Consider the following 23,634-nt stretch of genomic DNA (forward strand, 5'->3'; position numbering starts at 1 on the left):
CGCTTCGCCTTGAATGCATAGCGATGACAAAGTGTGACAATTCATTTGGCACAACCTTATGTCTGAGGCCCAGCTGACTACTACGATCGACAACCTTACATCCTATTTTGAGAGCTAACCTTTTCTTCTGTACTCTGTTCTGAAGAGGGAGTTCCTGGACTCTATTAATAACTTCTGAGCCTCAATTACAATAGCAGATATCCTGAGAGGAATTTTTTTTTGGATATAAATTCCGATCTTGACACGTTCTGTGACTTACGGTAGTGTGCTACTGGAAGAAAAAAAAAATCTGCTCTGTTAGGAAAGCATTTTTGTTATGTTAAATGAATGGTATCCTCTTTCGCTGCGAGAGTGATACCTGTCACATTATTTGATGGAAGAATCTCAGTTTGATTGCAAAAAAAGTAATGAGGATACAGTTATTTTGTTTGGTGAATTCATTCACCTTTACTTTTGAGAATTTTTGAACATGTTTTTTTATGGTTTGCTGTTGATTGCCGAATTCATCCACTGGTATATTTAAGAATATTGAAAAATAATACATTCTATGATTCAATCATATAAATATGTTGAGATGAAACTGCGATTAAATAAATGTTCATGGAGAATTTATTTAAATCTCCTTTTTTTTTGAGTAATTCATGAATTACAAAAACGATTGCTAGCTAACAATATATATATTTTTAAAAATTACCAGATATTATATGAAAAAAGTGGTGGATTTCCGACTAGGCATTTAGATGCTTATATTCAGTGAGCAGAGAGTAGTTGCAACAAATTGATTTAAAATGTTATTAGTCTAATTTCTACTTAAATAAATTTATACAAAAATTAAAATCGTGTAAAATATTAGGTATTAAGGTTCTGTTTATATATAATTATAAAAGTCATTATTAAATAAATTAGAATCTAAATAATTACTTATTTATAATGTATTTATAATCTTAATTATTAATTAGCTGGCTATGTTAAATTACTCCTGACAGGTTTTTTAAAAATAAATATTCTTTTTAATACTATATTGGTTTGAATTTTATTATTTTTTAATGATTTATTATAATAATTCAACTCTTTTTTTCTGTAAATAAGAAAATCATGATCTAATAATTTTGGACAGTTTTTATGGCTGATTGTGGCTAATTTTACAAATACTTATTTATATTATAATGTTAATTATTTTTAAGTTAATTAAGCTAAATTACACCTTACAGGATTAGTAAAAGAAGTATTCTTTTTAATATTATATGGGTTTCAATTTTATTAATTTCTTATAATCTATTATAATAATTTCTTTTTTTTCTTAAAATAAGAAATCATGATTTAATAATTATGGCTAATTTTTCAACAATTTTATTTCTTTATTCATCTTTTCCATGATATAAACATTTAAAAAATAAATGAATAATATTTTCCCAAAATATTGAAATAAAAAATAAATCTAAATTAAATCATTGACATGATAATTTCAAAAAATGTATTGAAATGTGAAACTGATTTCAACATTTATTAAAAAGGGACCTTATAATTTGTATTGCGTGATGCCACAAAATGTTTAAAGCGATATTTTTCAGAAGTGCTGGAACAAAATAGAGCTTATTATTTAAATTTCTCCATTTTTTATTTATTTATTTTATTTTTTGGGGGGATTTTGCATAATTTTAAATTTTTATTCAAAATGGATCTACGGAATTGATACGAAAATCATCTTTCTGAAAAGAGTAAATAAAAAAAAAAATAAGAAAAGAAAAGAAAATATGTTTGAAGTTTAAAATTGAGATGCACAAAATGAGAAGAGGATATGTAAGGGAAGGGATATTGAATACTATAAAAACAATTTGTAAATGAATAAATAAATACATTGAAAATTCGAAAACAGTGAAATAAATATTTTGAAAAACAGAAAAAGAAATATGAATAAATTCGTTTTGCTAATGCTTTATTTTTCTTCTAAGCCGATTGATACATATTGGTCACAATATGGTAACCATATTCCATATGCCATGGGCAGTAAACTGTAGAAATGATAATTATTCAGAAATTAACTTTGCTTGGAAAAAAATAATAAATCATTGTAATACAAATAATTTATAGATTAAGAAAAAAATCATCAAGGAACATTTTATTCAAATTTAAAACATTTTATCTCCTATAAAGAGTTCTTTCCAACTTCCAATTTCTTGTAAAGTGTTGGGAAGTGAAAGTATTCTAGGTTATGCAAAACATCTTGTAGATAAAACAAAATCTTAAAATTTAAAATATACATTTTATTATATCAAATTATTCATCATTATTATATCAAATTATTCATCATTATTATTCATCATTATTATATCAAATTATTCATCATTATTATTCATCATTAGTATATCAAATTATTCATCATTATTATATTAAATTATTCATCATTATTATATCAAATTATTATATCATTTTATTTATTTTATTAAGTATTCAAATTAAAGATATTGTAACTATCAAAACATTCTAATTCTAAATTTTAATGAATCTCCACATTTCAGACCTTCCTGAGTTCGAGAAATGCAATTCTGCATTTATATCTGTCGGTGAACAAAATAACAAAATCTTCTTTGAGCTAGAAAGATGAAATTCAACATGTAGTCCTTACATAACACTTTTAATTATCTATCAACTTTTTGACGAAATACATTAACAGGAAATTTGTCTGTCTGGCTGTCTCAGTGCAAGAAAGGACGATAACTATTGAATGTAAAAGCCAAATAAATAAAAGAGAACACACAGTTTAAGCATCGTAGTATAGATTCGTATTGAACTTTGAAATCCATCTGTGGATGTGTTGGCTGTCTGTCGGTCTGCAGAGTCGCATGCATAAAAACGCGATGACTCAAATAAGTAGAATTCGGAAATAATTTTGATACTAAAATTGTAATTATATATCCAATTTTGATTTCATTAGATTAAAAATATACATCCAAAATGCATATTGAATTTTCTTCCCTGCGATGTCTAAAGCGGTCATGTGCATGTATTTTAATATAAAATAAAATAAAAATTTTAAAAATTTAAGAATTTCTGGCCTTTCCTAAATCCACATTTTTTTTTCTGAAAGTTGGGGGGGGGAGATTATATATTTATTACAAAATCTGTGAGAGCGTTTAGGAGAGACTAATTCCCCTGGTTTACACAACTTTTTACAAATTGAAGTGTGTTACTGTGTTTAACATTGGATATTTATTTATAAATAGAATTCGAGAAACCTGGGACATTAATTAAAGTTTGGAACTAACAGTCAAAATGCAGAAATTTTCTGCTAATTCATGATGTCTGGTCTTTTTAATATTACATACGCATAGATACAGTTGCTGACGTGTAATAAACTGTATTTAATCTAAATCTTCAATCTAAATGTTATAATTAATCTTTCATATTTGGTGCTTTCAGTAATTCTTGATGTGTAATCTTCTTAATATTACATACCTATAGATACAGTTGCTGACATGTAATAAACTGCATTTAATAAAAATCTTCTATCTAAATGTTATAATTAATCTTTTATATTTGGTGCTTTCAGTAATTCTTGATGTGTAATCGTCTTAATATTACATACCTATAGATACAGTTGCTGACGTGTAATAAACTGTATTTAATCTAAATCTTCAATCTAAATGTTATAATTAATCTTTCATATTTGGTGCTTTCAGTAATTCTTGATGTGTAATCTTCTTAATATTACATACCTATAGATACAGTTGCTGACATGTAATAAACTGCATTTAATAAAAATCTTCTATCTAAATGTTATAATTAATCTTTCATATTTGGTGCTTTCAGTAATTCTTGATGTGTAATCTTCTTAATATTACATACCTATAGATACAGTTGCTGACGTGTAATAAACTGCATTTAATAAAAATCTTCTATCTAAATGTTATAATTAATCTTTTATATTTGGTGCTTTTAGTAATTCTTGATGTGTAATCTTCTTAATATTACATACCTAGAAATATAGCTGCTGACTTGTAATAAACTGCATATAATCTTCAATGTAAATATTGTAATTAATCTTTCATATTTGATGCTTTCGGTAATTTCTCTTGGAAGATAAATGCGACCTGCAATCCAAGGTGAACCTATTTCCCCATTAATCTACTTTTAAACAAATATGCAAATATATCCATATAAAAGGCATGGATATATTTGCATATTTGTTTAAAAGTAGATTTCTAGATCTTCTGCAAGCAATGAATATTAATTAATAATATTTCGTCAAATGTGTATCAGAAATATTTTATAGAAGAAATAAAAAAGAAGGCTGCAACTTTTCATACGAGTCAACTAATATCAATTTCACATGCAAGCTTTCAACATCTAGCAACATTAACTTTTCCTATATTTATCAGTTAATTTTTTTTCATCGCTTCATAATTTAATGTACACAAGCACAGGTGAATCTAAATCAAGCTCGCATAGCAATGCCAAATGCCGTTTGATGTATATTTACTATTTCCCAGCCAAAATGAGTGATATGATGAGTAGTATGATAATTCGTCGAGTAAAAAGACTGTGGGTATAGCGTAAAATATATTGCGCTGTCTTTCCCCCCCCCCCTTTTTTTCACCTCTCCATAATCTTTTTGATAAGTTAACTCTTGGTTTCTGTATTGTGTTATCTGACATAAATGCTTGATAATTATAATAAAAATATCGATTAGAGATAACGAAATTAATGAAGAGAATAATACATGTAAGTGCCGGCATCCTGGCATAGGGGTAACGCGTCTTCCCCGTGATCTGGGCGGCCTGGGTTCGAGTCCCAGTTCGAGCATGGTTGTTCTTCATCTGTTCTATGTGTGAATGTGCCCCACCCCTGTAAAAAGGGGTTGTGCAAGCGAATATGATGCGTGAGTAGCTAAGTCGTACTCGTGGACCTAGTTGGCGCTACTAAAAAACAAGAGCCACTCCCCAGCCGGCTTAAATGGCTGTCTTTGTAACAGCGGGCTTGTCCATGGCAAGTGCCATAAGGAACAACAACATACATATAAGCTAATAATTTCCAGTTCAGAATAATCTAGGATATGTTTGGTCAGATATTGCCTTTTTATACTCATTGAATGCCTGTAAAATTTAGATAGTTTATTACAGTCCTGTCCTTAATTCAGTGTTTAGACGTGCAACCATCGAACCTTTTCTGTAAAATAAGTGGGATTTGAAACTGTATTTTTTTTTCTCCACGCGATTCATTTGTTCCAAGTATCCTTGTAGCTAAGGGAATTTTTTCAAACATCCATTTGAATATTTCAAATTACAATGTGATCAAGAACCATGAATTCCCAGTAGATTAATTGTTTAATGTTACAAATTGCAAAGCCGAAATTGTAGCTGTGGAAATGGCAGTTGATTATTGTGAGGGGCTGGAAAACTGGCATAGATGCTCTTTATCCTCAGACTCTATGTTAGCACATCAGGCAATACAATCAACGGACATCAAAAATAAAGAAATCTAAAAAATTAAAGAAAAGAGAAATGCTAAAGAGACCAAATTGATTAGATTAAATTGGATTAGCACACAAAGACCAAATAGATATAGTAGTCCAAAAATTATTCCAAATCATATAGAAGGAAATTAGAATAAAGGTAACTACGTAGTGGCAGGATGGATGGATAATGTCGTGCAAAGAACCCATAACATATAAATTCATACCGGAACAAAAAATTATAAAAAAGAAGATATCACCCGATGTTAGTGCAATTTATATTAGGGCGTGGAAGATTTTGTAACGGATTGGTATGAGTGAGGATAGAACCTGTTACCTAGTGATTCGCAGCCCAGTAACATGATCACAATACAAAAGCAATTGCTCGGGTTGCGTAGCTGTTAACTGGCTTATAAGCTTTCACCACAGACTCTCCCTACAGTGAGGCGAACGATATGGTTGTTGAGTGGTGATGCTTTAGCTGTTTATTCTAATGCGCTTGTACCCATTTGAGCATTTGAGTAGCGGCAAGCGTTACAGCGAGCGTGTGTGGGTGAGTAGTTGCTGTTGCTGCTTCAAATGAGTCTGACGACTTTGGGTTGCTGCGGTCTTTTTTTGTGTGTGTTGTTGCATCCAGTGAATCTGACGACTTTGGTTTGCTGTGGGTAGATGGCGACACAACAGCTGTACGAAAGTTGAAGGATCATCGTCCGTCACCAATGTGGAAGATTGTTATGAGCGAGGATAGAACCTGGAACCTTGTGGTTCGCAGCCCAGTAACATGACCACAATGCAAAAGCAATTGCTTGGGTAGCATAGCTGTTAACTTATTTATAAGCTTTCAACACAATTTCCTGAATACTTCTACAGATTGGGAAGAATGCAAGACAGCAGATGTATATATGGGAAAATAGGCTCAATTTAGAACAATATAACCGAATGTGTCGAACTCAATGAGAATTGAGGAAAACTCATTATGATTAGTGATAATTTTAACAAAATACTACAATACCCTAAAAATTTAAAAATATGAAAAAATGATGGAAAAGATTTTTAGCTTTTTACCAACAGTTTGAAGATTCTTTGAACTTTTGTTGGTCGTCATTCTCGTATGCGAAGGCTGGATAGTAATTAAGCATAATAGTCAACCACAATAACCCTATTTATACGGCTTAGTTCTGTATTCACGGGGTGACTGGTTGAATAAAAAAAAATTAATTGTTTGAAATTTAATATGCAAATCATTAAAAGAACAATCTGATTATTTTTATATAATATTCAGTTTTAAACAATAGAAGATAATTTTAACTATCGGGACATATTTTTAATTTATTTTCTGATTGGTTCATTGCATTTTTTTTTCTTTTATAGGAATTTGGGCCTTCAGGGTATCGACGTCCTACGAAATCCTCAAGCCTATCTGTTAGGTGCTCAACCGTTGTGCAGTCGTCTCAGTGGACTCTCTAGGGGTCAAACTAAATTATGTTACCTATACCAGGACCATATGGGCCATGTGGCCAGAGGAGCCCGTCTTGGTATCCACGAATGCCAGTGGCAGTTCAAAAACAGAAGGTGGAACTGTTCCACTGTCGACGATTCCAGTGTCTTTGGACCGGTACTTAATATTGGTAAGTATAATTCAAAAAGTGCATATTTTTTATCAAATCGATGCTTCCGTTAGATATACGTGGGGATGAAGAAAAGTAAAAAGGAAGGTTAAAAATTAATGTTTTTTTGGGGGGGAAGAGGTTACTAATGCATTTATAACTACGGAAAATGTTTTTTCTCAAAATCTGCCAATATTCACTGCAATCGGGTAGTTGAATCTTTTGTAGACTATAATGTAATTTCTGTGCATACTTCGCAATTTAAAAATATGGATGTATTCAACTTTGTTAAATGACAGCATTTTGAAAATGTATTGAATTAAAATAAAGAATGTACTTTACATGTATATTTGCTTGTTGGTGGTGCTCATGCAATAAAATTCTCAGATGCGTCGATAATTAAAAAAAATTGATTAAGATTCATTAAAGATTCATTAAATACATTAAAATAATACAAATCGATCGCATATTATGATATTGTCATTATGTTACTGACAAATTTTGAAATTCAGTATTCGATACAATGTCTGGTGTTTTCGGACTTAGTGTGAGATGGTTAATATTTCACACAAATATTTTATATAATGACAAACTGTTAAAGTGGCGAATTCGTTTTAGTTTTGTATAATTTTCACTTCCCTTTCTTTATATATTTTGAATAAAAGATTTATAATGAGATTTTTTTTTTTATTATTTTTTAAAATAATCTATGTATTTCTATTCAATGTAAAAAAAGTAAAAGCCTAATCATAATCTTTTTTCCCATTCTATACCCAATCACTACTTGTCATTTTATAGAATTTCTAATTATTCATATAATGCCTAGGGAATTTAAATACCATTTTGAAATAATTGCCATATTTCAAATAATGCAAAATGCCGAAGTATTTTGTATCAAATTGCCATTTTATACATTTCCAGTAACGGTTTTATAATTAATTAAAGTTGCATCAATTACGTTGAAGCAACCCTTGCAACATAGACTACGAACTATACTATACTGCAAGATATCGAATAGTAGATGGCAACTCTTTAAACTATCTTTTCCATCAACTCTCACCGATATACTCTTATAACTGCTTCAAAGATGACCCCAGGAAACGCCGTAATCATCATAAAAGTGTTACGACACCAAATAAATTGCCCATCCTCTGTTACCGAAAAATAAAGAAAACCTGTAAATTAGCTTTACGAGCCCACACTATCGTAAAACTAATTGCAGAAAAGAACTGGCTAGTTCCATTGCCGTAAATTAAAGAGCTCTATCAAAAGAATACATGCTGGAGCAAGCTCACTTCAGTCGGTTTTTCTTTCTTTTTATTGTTATTACAGAGAAAAGTAGAGTAAGGTTGTATTTAGTTCGAAATTACTGAGAGAGGACATTAGTATAAAATGAGGAGGATAGAAAAAAATTTTATGACTAGCTGGAGGAATTATAGAAGTTCAAACCTCTAAAAGTTAATAATTTCCTTGTGTCAACGTAGATTTTTATTTTTGCATTTTATTTCTTTTTTTTTATTCTTTAAATAAAAAGTAGTGATTATATTAATAGACTCTGCAATTCATTTAAAAAGAAACTAATAATAATGTTAAATGAGAAATTGACATATCATAAAACAGCCTTTTTTTGTAATAATAATTTTATAATTGTTATCTTTTTCTCAAAGTCATTCCATATCTTAAAGATGCTATTTGCACTGAGGCAGAGGATACTTTTGGGCGTTAACCTAACTTTTATTAAACATTTTTCTCTGATTATTCAATAACTTACTATTTAAGGACGAGGTTTGACAATGGACAACAGATTTAATGTGGACTCTATTTCAAACATGATGAATTTTTGTTGGAATGTGAGAGGAGGATCTTGGAATCTCATGAGGATTCTCTAGATCATGAGGTTCCAAGAGCCATTGACCTTGCATTAAATATTCTACAAATTTGACAATGATAAATTTACTGTGCGTAACTGTTGCGATTTAATGTGGACCCGATGCAAACATGATGAATTTTTGATGGAATGTGATTGGAATCCTACATCTCATGAGGATTCTCTAGATCAGGAGATTCCAAGAGCCCTTTACCTTGCATTAAATGTTCTACAAACTTGACAATAACCAACTGTTAAATTACGAATCCTATTTAGAAAAGTTAGAGCAATAACTATTCGGTCCCATCTCGGTTTTCAAAGTTTAATTGTTCCCAAGCATATCAAAGGGCAAATACATTTTCAAAAGTAAAAGCTAATTTTCTGAAGTACGATCTTTATAAACAATATATATCATTTGAAAATCCTTTAACACTTTGGATTCAAACCTGTACAGGTGAATTATACGAAATAATCGCTTGTTGCGAGTGAAGAAATGTGACTAAAAGCAGCTGCGGATTTCTGACTAGTCAGTTGTTGTCTAAGCTCGTTGTGTTGAGGCAGTTCATGTAAAAGTTTGTTATTAACCAAGTTGCCAAATAAATAAATTGAAAAACAAAAACATCGATTCTAAGAATTATTAAATATTTGGATAGTAATATTTGGTCATGTGTAGATTTTCAGATTCTTTCCGTCTTATTACATTCTCATAATAACTACAATATATATAAATACTGATTGTCTGTTTATAAATAATATTGTGTAACAAAAATGAGTGCTGCGTCGACATGGTCTTAGCAAATAAATAACATCTTCAAAAGTTACTGAAATAAAAAATCAATGTAAGTAAATAATTAAAATGTTTACCAGTTCAAACATATATATTCAAAGGTGAAACTAGATTGACTAATTTATAAAAGAAAAGTCTCATAATGAAGATTGCCTAAGGCCTCAAAATGGATACATACGCAACTGGCTTATATGAACACATCAATATTGATGGAAGCAGTATTCAATGGAGATGAAAATGATTTTTCAACTTCTTGTTCTATTTCTACTTATAATAAAGACGAATGTGCGCGTATGCATGTCTTTCTGTATGTGTGCTCTAAAGCAGGATTTAATCTTAGTTATTTGTTTTTGATATGTCATAAAAACTAAGATAAACAGCTTTAAGTAAAGATAAATGATGGCAAATAATTAAAGTTCTTTGTTCTAAATTAGACTCCCAACCTACGCTTCTATACACACCTAAGAAAAAGTTGTAAATTGTGAGGTTTGTCTTTCGAACTTAAAACTAACACATTCTCTAGAAACATTAGCATTTAGATTTATTTTGGAAGTTCAATGTGTTTTTTTATAAAGTTAAAACAATGAATATTAATGCGAAGAGTTTGTTTTATTTATTGATAGATTACTTTGTTTAAATTGTGAGTGTCATTTTTTTTAATCGTACTTTACTCCACTATTAACTAGATATTTAAATATTTTTTTCCAACTTTTTCGATATATAGAGACTGAAATAAGAATGTTTCTACATAGAAAAAAATTAAGTATAGGAAAGGTACTTTTTATTTATTTTTATATTATAAATACAAAGTTAAAAAAAATTCAAAAATCGTAACATACGAAATTTAAAGCTCCAAATTAAATATCTTGAATAACATTTAGAATAATTAGATAATATAACTCTATTGTTTTTCTGATTCTACTACAAAAGTTATACTACAAAACGAGTATTGATAAAATAAATATTCAATTAAATTATTGGCAGTACATATTGAAAACATGATTATTTGTTTTAAATAATATGATTTTTGTTAGAGTTTTGTGGGAAATTAATTAAAGCTGATTTAAATTCCCTGATTTGATATATTTTGTTTCAAAATTTGTGTATTATCAGAATTTGGAGGAGGTCGAAGTAATGAATTTGTAAATCAAAATTCTGGCCTTGATTGGAGTATCTTATTATATAAGTCTGCTAATTTAAGCTTTTTCTAATTTATTATTAAATTAGCTATAGTTAGAATTATTGGGCTTACTTCTTATACATTTTTACTCTGCTACTTTATGAATATTATTTTTTGTCTTTTGAATCAAGAATTACCCATTTCGTATTCATGAAGTGCAACTTACAGCATTTACATCATAAGGCCATATATTCGCGGTTTCTCCATGTCATTAACACCAAGTACAGATTGAGCGGTATTTTCCATGTCATTAAGACCAAGTACAGATATGTGATGCATTTTCCATGTCATTAACACCAAGTACAGACGTGTGCGGTATTTTCCATGTCAGTAACACAAGTACAGATATGTGCGTTATTTTCCATGGCATTAACACTAGGTACAGAAATGTGCGGTATTTCCCATGTTATTAACACCGAGTAGAAATATGCGCGATATTTACTACGCCGTTAACACATGTACAGATATGCACGTTATTTTCATGACTTTAACATCGAGTACAGATATATGAAGTATTTTCCATGTCATTAACATCGAGTACAGATATATGAAGTATTTTACATGTCATTAACAACAAGCCCAGAATGTACGTAATTTTTCATGTCATTAACATCGCACATTTCATGACTCTTGTCATTCATAACAAGAGTCATGAAAATACCGCACATCAAATACAGTATGTGCGGTATTTTCTATGTCATTAACACAGAGTATAAATATGCGCCTTTTTTTTTGGTATAAAGGAACAAAACACTTGTAAACATGCACGTAGTATAAAGTGTCAATTGCGAAGGAAGAATTATTAGCGAATTCTACTTCGCAAGTAATACTACTTAGCAAATTATGTGACGATTTCAGAAAATAATTATAAAAAATAAATAAATAAAAATTAAAAAAAAACTCTTTTAGTAGCTTTACATGATTTTTCTGAATATTTTTGTTATTTAATAGCAATTCATAAATATAGAGCATTTCAAGTCTATATTTATGAAAAAGTAAAGATTAGCAGAATAAGTAATTAAACAAAATAAATTAGAAATTAAAGCATCCGAAACACGAAAAATCACATCGTGTCGAATCATTACCATTAAGATTTACTGGTAAACGTTTTCTAATACCATGGGAACAATTTCATTACTGAAAGCTAGTAAACGTTGCATAGTTTGCATATCACAAAAATTTTATAACTATGTAAAGAAAAAAAAAGTTTCATTTTATAAGTATGATAATTATTGTACGATTATATGTATAGATGATTTCAAGCATTTTCACACTGTATTAAACTATTAAATTCGATTTCTCAAATTATTTTCAATGTATAATTTCATTGAGCTAAATAAAATTATAAAATCTATGTGTGTGCTATTTTTTTTTAACATTTTGAAATCTTTTATCGTTATACATTAAAATAAATTTTTTTGAATGATGTGGGCCAATTTCTTACTTTTTCGAATTGTGCAAGTCGGTCACGTAAAAAAACCTTTAACCTCATTGCTTTAAGAATATGTGCATTGTTCGAAAACTACGCACATAAGATTAAGGAAGTTCGAAATATTGTAATGTTAAAACAAGACTCTGCAATTTGTTGAATAAGTCAGCCATGGTTATTTTTGTGATTCAACTTCTGTTTTACAAATAATAATTGCAATAACAAAATTACGAATAATTTTAAAACGATGGCATTAAAGCTTTAGCTACATAACATATACTGCTTTTTTATATGATGCACTGTTATAGTATTTGTGAAATTGCAAATTATTCATCTTTTTTTTATGAATGAATTTAATTCTACATAAAATTGCAATTGTTTACGGTTATGCTTCATGAATTTTATCTGTCTTGCTTTATTTATTTATTTATTATTATTTTTCGTTATCCGTGTACTTTATCCTAATAGTTACGGAATCAAAAATCATCCATCCATATATTGCAATCCAACTTCTAAAGATTGCAACCTAAATATGTGTAAAAAATATATATATATCTTCCTTTATGTCTTTATTATCGTTCTATTCCACGACATGTGTGGAATCAAGAGTCACTCATATATTGCAATCGTACATATGTTCATACATATTACTAGTACTACATATATTGCAATCCTTTCATATGTTACAACCTATGTAAAAAGTTTTTTTATTATTATTATGCTATACCATAATTGTTGTGGTATCAAGAGTTGCCACAACTATTATGATATAGACAATTCTATTTCACAACAGATGTGGTATCAAGAGTTGACACAATTATTATGATATAGACAATTCTATTTCACAACAGATGTGGTATCAAGAGTTACCCATTCATATATTGCAATCCTTCTTCCATAAATTGCAATCTAAGTATTTGAAAAATATTATTTTTTACTATTATGCCACATCATAATAGTTGGAGAATCAGAAGTTGCCTATCCGTATATTGCAATCGGCCTTCCACAGATTGTAATGTAAATATATGTAAAAACTGGATCGTTTATGATTACAAAGCGCTTCGGAAGATGGAGTTTCTGACGAACAGCCGAGACCATCTCCATTCTGCTGCCATCAGTCACACCAACCTCGATCTGAGACGAGATCCGGCATCTAACTTCCCCCCAACATCCGATCTCCTGACGAAATCCAGGAACTACATGATCCGGAGGAACTCATGATCCGGAAAGAGTTGATTCTCCATCCAATGCCTAATTAGTGAACCCCTTTTTGAATGGGAATATCGCCGGGGCCTGCAAAAGGTTAAGCGGGTGTGAAGGGCCAGAAAGAACAAGATTGTGGAAATCATCATTTATCACCTTCCCGGTGGGCCCTGCGAAGGAGATCATTAGCGATCATTAGGCCCTCTCTAATGGGCCAGCGAAGACAGGCTGACGTATGGGCCTCGCGACAAAATTGCAGGCACCTTCCCCCTCCCCTGTGCCTAGTCTGCTCATGCGATCTGACTACTTTTTACTTCTCTTTTTTTTGTTCGCGCTTTAAATATGTATCCAATTTCATGCCACTTGTTATTTTTCCATGAGGGGTGACGGCGAATTTTTATTTTTTCACCTCCCTCCCTGATTTCTGCAGGGTCGTAAATGTGTCAAGGGAGGCTCGTGAGCAAATGGGGTTGGATATGTTCGCTTTCGCGAAGAGCATCATCGTAAATGACGAAATGATACGGTGGAAGCAGCTGAAGATATTCGCATGGAGCTTTGATTAACAGGTATCAATGTGAAGTTAGGCCGTTTCGTTCGAGTTGCCAGTTCCTGAATGCAGATCTTTTGTTATGTGTTCAGAAAGTAATTTAAGCACAAAATATTAAGGTGTTATAAATGTTTACAATAGGATGTTGTACAAACTTCAAGATTAATGCATATTTTCTGGGAAGTTATTAAGGATTGAACCGGTGAGAGAATTTTAAACGATTATATAATAATCTATTACCAGAGATCTTAGATAGAAATAAGATTTAAAGCTGATTAGACTTTCTTTTTGTTTTAAATGTAGCATTAAAGCTTCTTTAACGTAAAGCCATGTCCTCAAATGTAAAGACTGCTTAGAAAAAGTTTTAAATTCGCATGTTCACGTATTCATTTTTCATTTGAATTTTCAATTACTTTAGTTTGAAATAATAATTAAAAAAGCGATATAATGGCATTAATCTAAATGAATTTTGTTTCACATTTTTTTTCCCATGCTTATTTTTTCTCTTATGCTAAATGTTAGTTCACAAACTAATATTTTGGCTAAATAACTAAATATATAATGCAAAAGGTTGTTGATTTTTAATCAGATAAGTTCCAGGACTCGCGCAGCATAGATGTCTGTATAGCTATTGAGTAAAGGGCTCACTGTTTTAAAATAGAAAAGTTTAAATAGACGGATTCTCCTAATAAAATGCATTATTTTCAGTATATTCTTCATTCTAAGTTTCTGCTTGGTATTTTCAGTTCTTTTCTTTGGACTTTTATAAAGCAGAAGATTTCTGAATAAACTGTGACTTTCAAATATTTCTTTTTCTTTTTAATAAGATTTAAAAAATAAAATTACATTTAAATCAATTAAATATTTAATTGTTATAAAACTTGAAAATTGAAATTACAATTTGCGTATATGTGTATTTGCATTTGCCTGAAAAATTTATTACAATATAGTATATATATATATTTATTAATCTTAATATATCAACCACCTTTGGATATAGGTGGCTGATACATCATTTGATATATAAGAAAATATTCATTTCCTGTGCCCAGAAAATGAAAATAAATGTGTTTATTTTCGTTTAAATCTCTTATGTACGCCTTGATGATTATAATTCCTTCAGTAAAACCTTTTAAATTTCAAATTAACGTAGACATTAGAACCTTCCTATTTTAATAGTCTTATATATGTTCTTTTATTGTGTAAATGAACCTTTCTAATAGATTCAAGTTTTCTGACACGTCAGAGCTATTAAAAACTTAACAGTCCATGTCATCTATATTCTAATTGTACATTGTCTTCCCTAGTGCTGTAAATTATTTATTTACTAGCCGCCTTTGGCGACCAGCCGGTTCGCCAATCTTAATGTTCGTTAAAATTTTAATAATTAAATATTTTATGCAATTTCTACTTTAATAGCTTCTTCATCAAAATATTTTAAAACTTCAAATTTTGATTATCATATAATTCATTCATGATATTATAAAGGCCTTCAGTAATAACGTAATATGTATCTCTCTCATTTTCTGTTAGCACCCGTAGAATTTATGCTTTAAATTAAAGTGGAAAGAATTTATCTTCAATTAATATAATAATATTTTTTACTGAAACAAAGCATTTTTTTTATAATCTGATTACTGAAAATAGAGTCACTCAGCGTTTAAACTTTATGGGCACTAAAGAATATCTTTTTTAATTTATGTAATATCTCAAGAGTTGGTCAACAAAATTTTCTTAGATTCATTATGAGCAGATCGATTCATTAACAATGTTTAAATTTAAATGCATCAAACACTAAGAAAATAAAACGAATCGTTTAAAATAAACGGTTGAAAACAGGTTTTAAAAAAACTACTTAAAAAATGATGTACTTAAAACTATAAGCATATACAAAAAATATATAACTAACATAAATACAATTTACTTACAAAAGCATGCAACTAACCCAAAAATAATTTAAATCATCAATTGATAACGTTGTCATGGCAACAATCAGAACAGAATGCGCATGCGAGAATTTTCTTCGTCGATTACGTAACGCAAATACGTGATTTTTTCTACGCCAGTTGGGGTAACGCTATGCGGATTAGACATTTTTAATTTCCTTTATTCTGTTTTATTTTAATTCAAAAGAACTTCAGAATGAATCTGAAAGATTGATTCATTAACAATGTTTAATTTTAAATGCATCAAACATTAAGAAAATAAACAGAACCGATTGAAATAATCCGCCGAAAAATTTTAACCCTAGCCTCATTACTGTTGGGAGAAAAAAAAAAACTGAAGCCTTTCTCGTTTGGCGCTGGGGATAATGGAAGATTTTTTTTGGCGGAAAAGTTGGCGGTGGGGAAAATGGAAGATTTTTTTGGCGGGAAAGTTAGTTTTTAATTAATAATTAAAATTCTAATTAAAAATTCGAAAAAAGAAACCCCAGGTGCACATTCCCAACCTCCAAGGTATACATGTACCAAATTTGGTAGCTGTATGTCAAACGGTCTGGCCTGTAGAGCGCCAACACACACACACACACACACACACACACACACATTGAGCTTTATTATAAGTATAGATTGCGTCTCATATAAACAGCGCAGATATTATTACATTGCGCATTATTTTTCTTTTTGATTTTAACACACAAAAAAAAATCATGTGATTGAATATTTGATAAAATTGTGAAGACAATTTGAATTTCATTTTAACATTGAATTATATTGTTGGAAATTATGCAGAAATGTTTAAAAAAAAAAATTCTCAAAACATTGAAAAAATATACTGCAAATAAGTTGGTATCATTAAAAAGATAATTTCTTAAATTTTAAAATGATTAAGAAAAGTATTTTCATTTTAACGAAACTATATTCGGAATTAATCCCAGAAGAAGTTCAAAATTTTCCCTAAATTTTTATTTAAAATTTTATTGGATTATTAAAAAAATCACCATCTTCAAAAATATGTTTGTATCAAATTTGTTGTTTCTAGGTCTAACGTCTGGTTTGTAAAGCACCACATAGCATTCACACACATAAAGGTCAGCATATAAAATGTACACATAAAATTCAGAGTATCACGTGTTCTTCAATTGCTCCAAAATAAAGCTGTAAGGTCAATGACAACAATTTGTGCCCACACTTTCCGTTCGGAAAAGCTAATTATTCATACTAAATTATGCACAATTAAGTGTTACATCTTTTTATCTTTTCTTTGAGAATGATTCAAAGGATGTGTTTAGCTTCATGTGTGAGGTAATTAATTGGAATTTAAATGTGCAAATCAGCTCTTTTAGTACAATTTCTTTGAAAAGAAATGCAATCGTTTTTATGATCCATGAAAAATTTTAATAAACGACGCCTTCATTGAAATGACCAGTCATCAGATGGTTTTAATTTACGGTTGCAAGACACATGTTATAAATTAAGGCATAATAATGGCTGTAAAAGTGACGACAGATGGTTTATCAAGAGACAAGTATGAAAATTTGAATTGTAAATTAAGTGTTGCTGTTTTATTGCTTTTAAATTGTTCTTCCTGCTTATAAGCCTGTGGTAAGATGATACGATTCCAAATAATCAAGATGAAGGATCAATATTTGGTTTTTCTACCTTCCAATGATTTGATTTTTCTATTTTATTTTCTGTGTTAGACTTACAGATATATAGCTATATTTATATTTACAATGGAATTTCCAAAAAATAAAAGATAGATTTGGGGCAATAATGTTTAGCTAGAGTAAAATATCCATGCGCTATCTTCGAGATTAATCACGTCGTTCTCAGAAGTGAATTTCTGATTTCGAAATTTTTTTTTATTTCAGATAGTATCAAATATGCCGACGAAAAGGTAATTATAAAAGCCAAAAATATCATCAATTCATTATCAAATTATTTTCTACATAAACTAGTAATAATTACAAGCCTGTCGTAAGGTGATACGTTTCCAAATAATCCAGCAGAAGGATCAGTATTTGGTTTTTGCCATCTTCTATTGATTTGATTTTTCTATTTTATTTTCTATGTTCGGCTTATACAGGTTTATATAGCTATACATATTTTTACAATGAAATGGCTTAAGAAAAACGAAAAATATATTTGTGGTAATAATGTTTAGTTAGAGTAAAATATATATGCATTATCCACATCGTTCCCAGAAGTGAATTTCTGAAGTCAAGACAATTTTGTTTTATCTCATACAATATCAAATATGTCGACAAAAAGGTAATTATAAAATCCAATAATATCATCAATTCGTTATAAAATTATTTTCTACCTGCACTACTAAAAGTTCTAAGCATGTGGCAAGATGATACGTTTCCAAATAATCAAGCAGACGGATCAATATTTGGTTTTTCTATCTCCTATTGATTTGATTTTTCTGTTTTATTTCCTACGTTCGGCTTATACAGGGTATATATATATATATATATATATATATTTCTCAAATTTTAAATCGTAATAAAAGTTTCTTCTAATAAAATTTTATAAATAAAATTCTAGTGTGTAATTTCTATTCAAATTTGGAATAATAATTTGTAATATGCTGCGCAATTTCTAAGCAACACAAAAAAAAATTTCTGTTTTTTTTTTTTTTTTTTTTTTTTTTTAAGACTTTAGTTGTTCTGATACTCGTATATCATAATGCATTAAAAAATTGAAAATATCATGCTATTTTTCAGTTGAATACCAATGTTTAAAATTTGCATTACAATACAATTTATTTCTTAGTTCAGAAACTAGGCAATGCATTTCTTAAGCTTTCTAAAATATTTTGAACAAATCATTGATAAACTTCTTGAAGATTTTAGCTTTATACTTCTTTTTAGCCAAATAAGAAGAAGAAGGGAGAAAAACACCCCTACTTTTTTCATGATTTTTTTTTGGGGGGGGCTAAAAAAGAAGAGAGAAAAAACAATATTTCTTCCAATTGGCGAAGCATTTTTGATTTTTTATTATTTGGTTTCAGATATTTTAATTCAATAAATTTTATTCCAAAATTCGGAAGTATAAACATCTTAAAACATTTTTTAACAAAATCAACCCTAACAAAGTCACGTGCCTATATTTATTACAGGTTCCTATATTTATTACAGATCACCACCATTTTTTCATAATATTCTCTTATATTTAATAAAATTGGCATTTACACGATCTTTTACTGTCTCTCTTTTCTTTAAAATACCTATATCTATTACAGGATGTCAAAAATCAGTTCTTCAGTGTCGTTTCCTATATTAAATAATATTGGTGTTTATCAGATATTCAATTGTCATTCTTTTTTCTAAATTACCTATATTTATTTGCAGGTAGCCGGGAAGCGGCATTCGCTCATGCCATAGCCGCGGCCGGTGTGGTGCACACCGTATCCCGTGGCTGTCGGGACGGCCAATTGTCCAACTGCGGCTGCAGTCGAGCCATGCGTCCAAAGAACCTGCACAGGGACTGGATCTGGGGCGGCTGCGGCGACAACATCGAGTACGGTTACAGGTTCACGGAGGGGTTCGTGGACGTCCGGGAAAGGGAGGTCAACCACCCCAGGGGGTCCAGGGAGCAAGGGAGGAAGCTTATGAACCTGCACAACAATGAAGCGGGCAGAAGGGTAAGACGGGGCTTTCCCCCGCTTTTATGCTTTGCTGTTAGGCTATAATTTTTTCTTGGAATATGGTTTAAACCTTAGAACACGTTTTAAAGATTTTGTAGTCAAGTGGCTTTATAAATAAAGCAACTTCTAAGGATGATCTTTTGTATGAAATATTTTTTATTACATGAAAAGAAAGAATAAGTCTTTCTACAAAATGCTATTATTATTTGGTGAGTAATAGAGGATAATTATTAAATATGGTGGTGGTTATTTGTTGATACTATACCTGAAAATAAATCATTTTTTGCAGCTATAGTTTTTCAAATAAAATGTTTTTTGTAGGTTCTGAATTTTTTTCTTTTTTTGTCCCTCCCCTCTTTCTATTTTAATTTTCGTTTTTCTTTCTTTTTCTTGTAAGATGGGTTTTTTTTTTTTTATTTCTGGGAAATGATAATGTGTTATTATGAAATTTAATCTTATGTTTCGAGGTTTTTCAATATTTGATGGAATTACTGGCAATCTTTGTTTCAGATATGTGATTCTGAGTGTTTTCTCCCTTTGAAGTTGGTTTAACTTTATAAAATTATAATATCAATTAGAACGTTTAGTGCTGAAATTGCATCTCTAATTCAATCTAATTTAATTTTAGTAAAATTTGATGCATATGAACAATTTTGAATGAAACTAATTAACATTTTACATAATTAATTGTGTTAGCTGAAACAAATATATTTACATTCTTCATCTAAAATTATAATTCAAACAGTTTTGGGAAAACATTAATGAGTAATAATTTAAGGACTCAAGGTCTGTGCCTCATGATTAATGTAACATCACTATCAACTTAACTCTAGTAATATTTATGAGTCACTGAATATATGTTTAATATTCCTCTTACGACAGAGAAACAAGTGTTTAACAATTTGTCTAATAAAGATATTTATTATTTTATTTTTTTCTTGTTTTTGAAAGTATATACTGAAGGCAGCTTAAAAAATACATTATACCTAATACAATTCCACCTAATTATGAGAAAAATCTATCTTCGAAAAAATTTAACATCCGGTCTAATTTCTGTTTAACATATTTGTGCCAAGATTTTCGATCTTTGAACATGTTGCTGCAAGATCTTTTGATCTATTTTTCGTCGTCATTTATCATTCGTTTTAAAAATGAACGCGCAACTGATTTCAGTGTCTTTGAGATGTAATGGTTTGAAAACGAATTTGGAACTTCTTGTTTATTCTCAGCTCCTCTATTAAAATAGTGAGTTATTTTCCTTAAAATTACAGTTAAATAATCATATAATTATCAAATAAAATAATTAACCGGAATCTTTTAAAAAACTGGTTAAACCATTTGTTTGTGAATATATATATATATATATATATATATATATATATATATATATATATATATATATATATATATATATATATATATATATATATATATATATATATATATATATATATATATATTATTTTTTGCACCAACCGATATTTAAAAAGAAATTTCTTTTAGCTTGTGGAAATCTTACATAACTAAAACTAAAACATATTTTAAAACCATTTATAGATACACATATCGTAATTTGCTACATACTGCCAGCTTGAATTGACGAAGAATTTTTTTTAATAAATATATATTTAATTTAATAGTATAATAAATAGGATAAACTACAAAACGAATGGTTAATTTAAAAAAAAAAAAAACCTAACAAAAAAACCCATAACGAATCAATGAAAAAAATTAGTTTATAATAAATAGCTACCGTACGATATCAAATTAACTCAAGAAACGAATTGTTTATTAAAATAAATATTTGTTATAAAAATACATATTGAATCAACATAAAAAGGAATTGTTTTCGTAAAACTGATAATGTCAATGAAACATACGACATAATATTAAAAAAAAAATTTACTTATAATAAATAACTGCCATTAGATAAGAAATAAATTATTCATTAAAATAAACATCTGATAAATAAAAACCTTTCAATAGAAAAAAATTGCTAAAGGAATAGCTTTGATTGGGACCTTTCACACAAATACTTTTTATATTGAAAAAATGTGGGGGAAAAATGAGAAACATAGAGTAAATTATAATTTTCTTAATGCTGACTAGCAATTGTTATTAATCGATGATCTCTCTTCTATGCCTTCAAAAAACTAGATTTGCTGCATATAGAAAATAATTATAAAAAAAAAGGAGATCATTTTTTTAACGATCCCAGAAAAAGGTAAAATTTCTTTAAAATGGAATAAAACAAATCGAATTAAATGGAATTTAAATGCAAATTATGCAAACTTAAATGCTTAAATGCAAATTTCAAAATCATATTGAAAGTATATTTTAAAACCACGCGTGACAAAAAAATAGATCAATATTCATTCGTTGTGTTGATTCATTTTGTTTTTTGGGATAAATATTTATTCCATTGAATAATTCGTCTTTTACTGTTAGTTTGATTGAACTTAAATCATACTCTTTTTTTTTTTTTTTTTTTTTTGGCGTAAGGGCAAATCTATTTTCAAGAGTGCCAGTGTATATGCACTTCTACTCAGTTTAAACGATCATGGGACTTAAATACGAAAATAGCTTTGCATTTTAAATATTATTTCAACAAGTAAGAAATCATTCTAAAAATGTATTAAAAACCCTCTGCAACTTAAGGAAAACTAGTTTTTTTGTTGGTGTGTTCGACAAGTTTTCCAGTTTTTATATTTATTTGATATCCTATGATAGTTATTTATTTTAAGCAAACGATTCATTTTCCTCTTTTTTCTTGAATTCGAGTAATATTTTTCTTAGGGTATTTATTCATTTAAAAAAATAAATAAATAAAATAAAACGATTTTTTAATGTTGATTTGGTGTATTTCTTTAATAGTTATTAATTTTACTCAAATCATTAATTTTTATTTTTAAAATGTAAGCTAAATACGTATCTATTATTTATAAAGCATGTATACTGCCGATTGCTCGCAATTTTCCGTAGTTGCAATTGAAGAATTTTCTGAAATGAAAATAAGGAGGGGGGGGGGGAGAAGTAATTAATGAAAATAGTATGATGGAAATACTTTGGAAATATTTTCTAAACGGATTAATACTCTCCCCCCCCCCAAACACTCACACACAAAAAAAACAGGAAATTACATCAAATATAAGATGTAGATAATCTATAATTTTTTATTTGCTGTAATATAATTAGATAATTAAGGCAATTGAACATCTTATTTTAGCATCTTTTACTGATCTATCCTGCTTCTAACATCTTTTATTAAATTTCATGCTAAGTTGCCAAATGTTTTTGATATTTGATAATTTATTATTAGCAATGAAATAACTTTTATCAAGAGAATCGTCTATCAGTTCTGCCTATTTTAATAATTAAAGGATTTAAACTGAATTTCATTTGCTGTATTACGATTTGTTAACTTACATATATATTAAGCCGGAAATTAAGCATAAAATGTTAAACACTTCGGTCACGATACCTGTTTTTTTAACCTAGAGGTTTAGAAAGAAACGCATACGGCATTCAAAGTAATAATTGCATATAACTTTTGTTCAAATTAGTTACCAAAATTATGCAGTGGAGAATTGAATTAGGAATATAATTGTGCCGCCAACGGAAGCGCGGTGATCTGATGTTAAAGTCTCAGCATACTCATTGTAGATTCGAGACCCGATTGCATTGGAAATTTCACCATATTTGTGTGCAAGTTGCACGTTTATTTTGCAAAATCGAATGTCGAATTTCCTTACGATTGTATGTCTTGGGAAATTTAGAAATTGTATTATCATTCCGACTGTCGATTTTCCTTCCGAGCCATAACTCAAAATTACGAAATCCTTTCCTATATATCTATCATGTATTTTCAAAACGGGCATGTTGATGTTGCAAAACATGAAAAATAAATAAAACTCTCGAATCCTTAATCCGAAAACGTCATAACATAATAATATTTTAGACTTGATTT

The 23,634-nt window shown here is 29.3% G+C and overlaps 1 protein-coding gene across 3 annotated transcripts in view; it reads left to right on the forward strand.

Moving 5' to 3' along the window:
- Positions 1-23,634, forward strand: part of LOC129968547 (protein Wnt-5b-like) — a 678,623-nt gene that overhangs the window by 631,183 nt on the left and 23,806 nt on the right. For all 3 annotated transcript variants that reach the window (XM_056082546.1, XM_056082547.1, XM_056082545.1), the window contains 2 exons: positions 6,824-7,080; positions 19,372-19,664. In XM_056082546.1, coding sequence (XP_055938521.1) covers positions 6,824-7,080; positions 19,372-19,664 — 550 coding nt within the window. The remainder of the gene's footprint in view (positions 1-6,823; positions 7,081-19,371; positions 19,665-23,634) is intronic.

This window comes from Argiope bruennichi, chromosome 5, assembly GCF_947563725.1.
Source record: "Argiope bruennichi chromosome 5, qqArgBrue1.1, whole genome shotgun sequence".
NCBI classification, from domain to species: domain Eukaryota; kingdom Metazoa; phylum Arthropoda; class Arachnida; order Araneae; family Araneidae; genus Argiope; species Argiope bruennichi.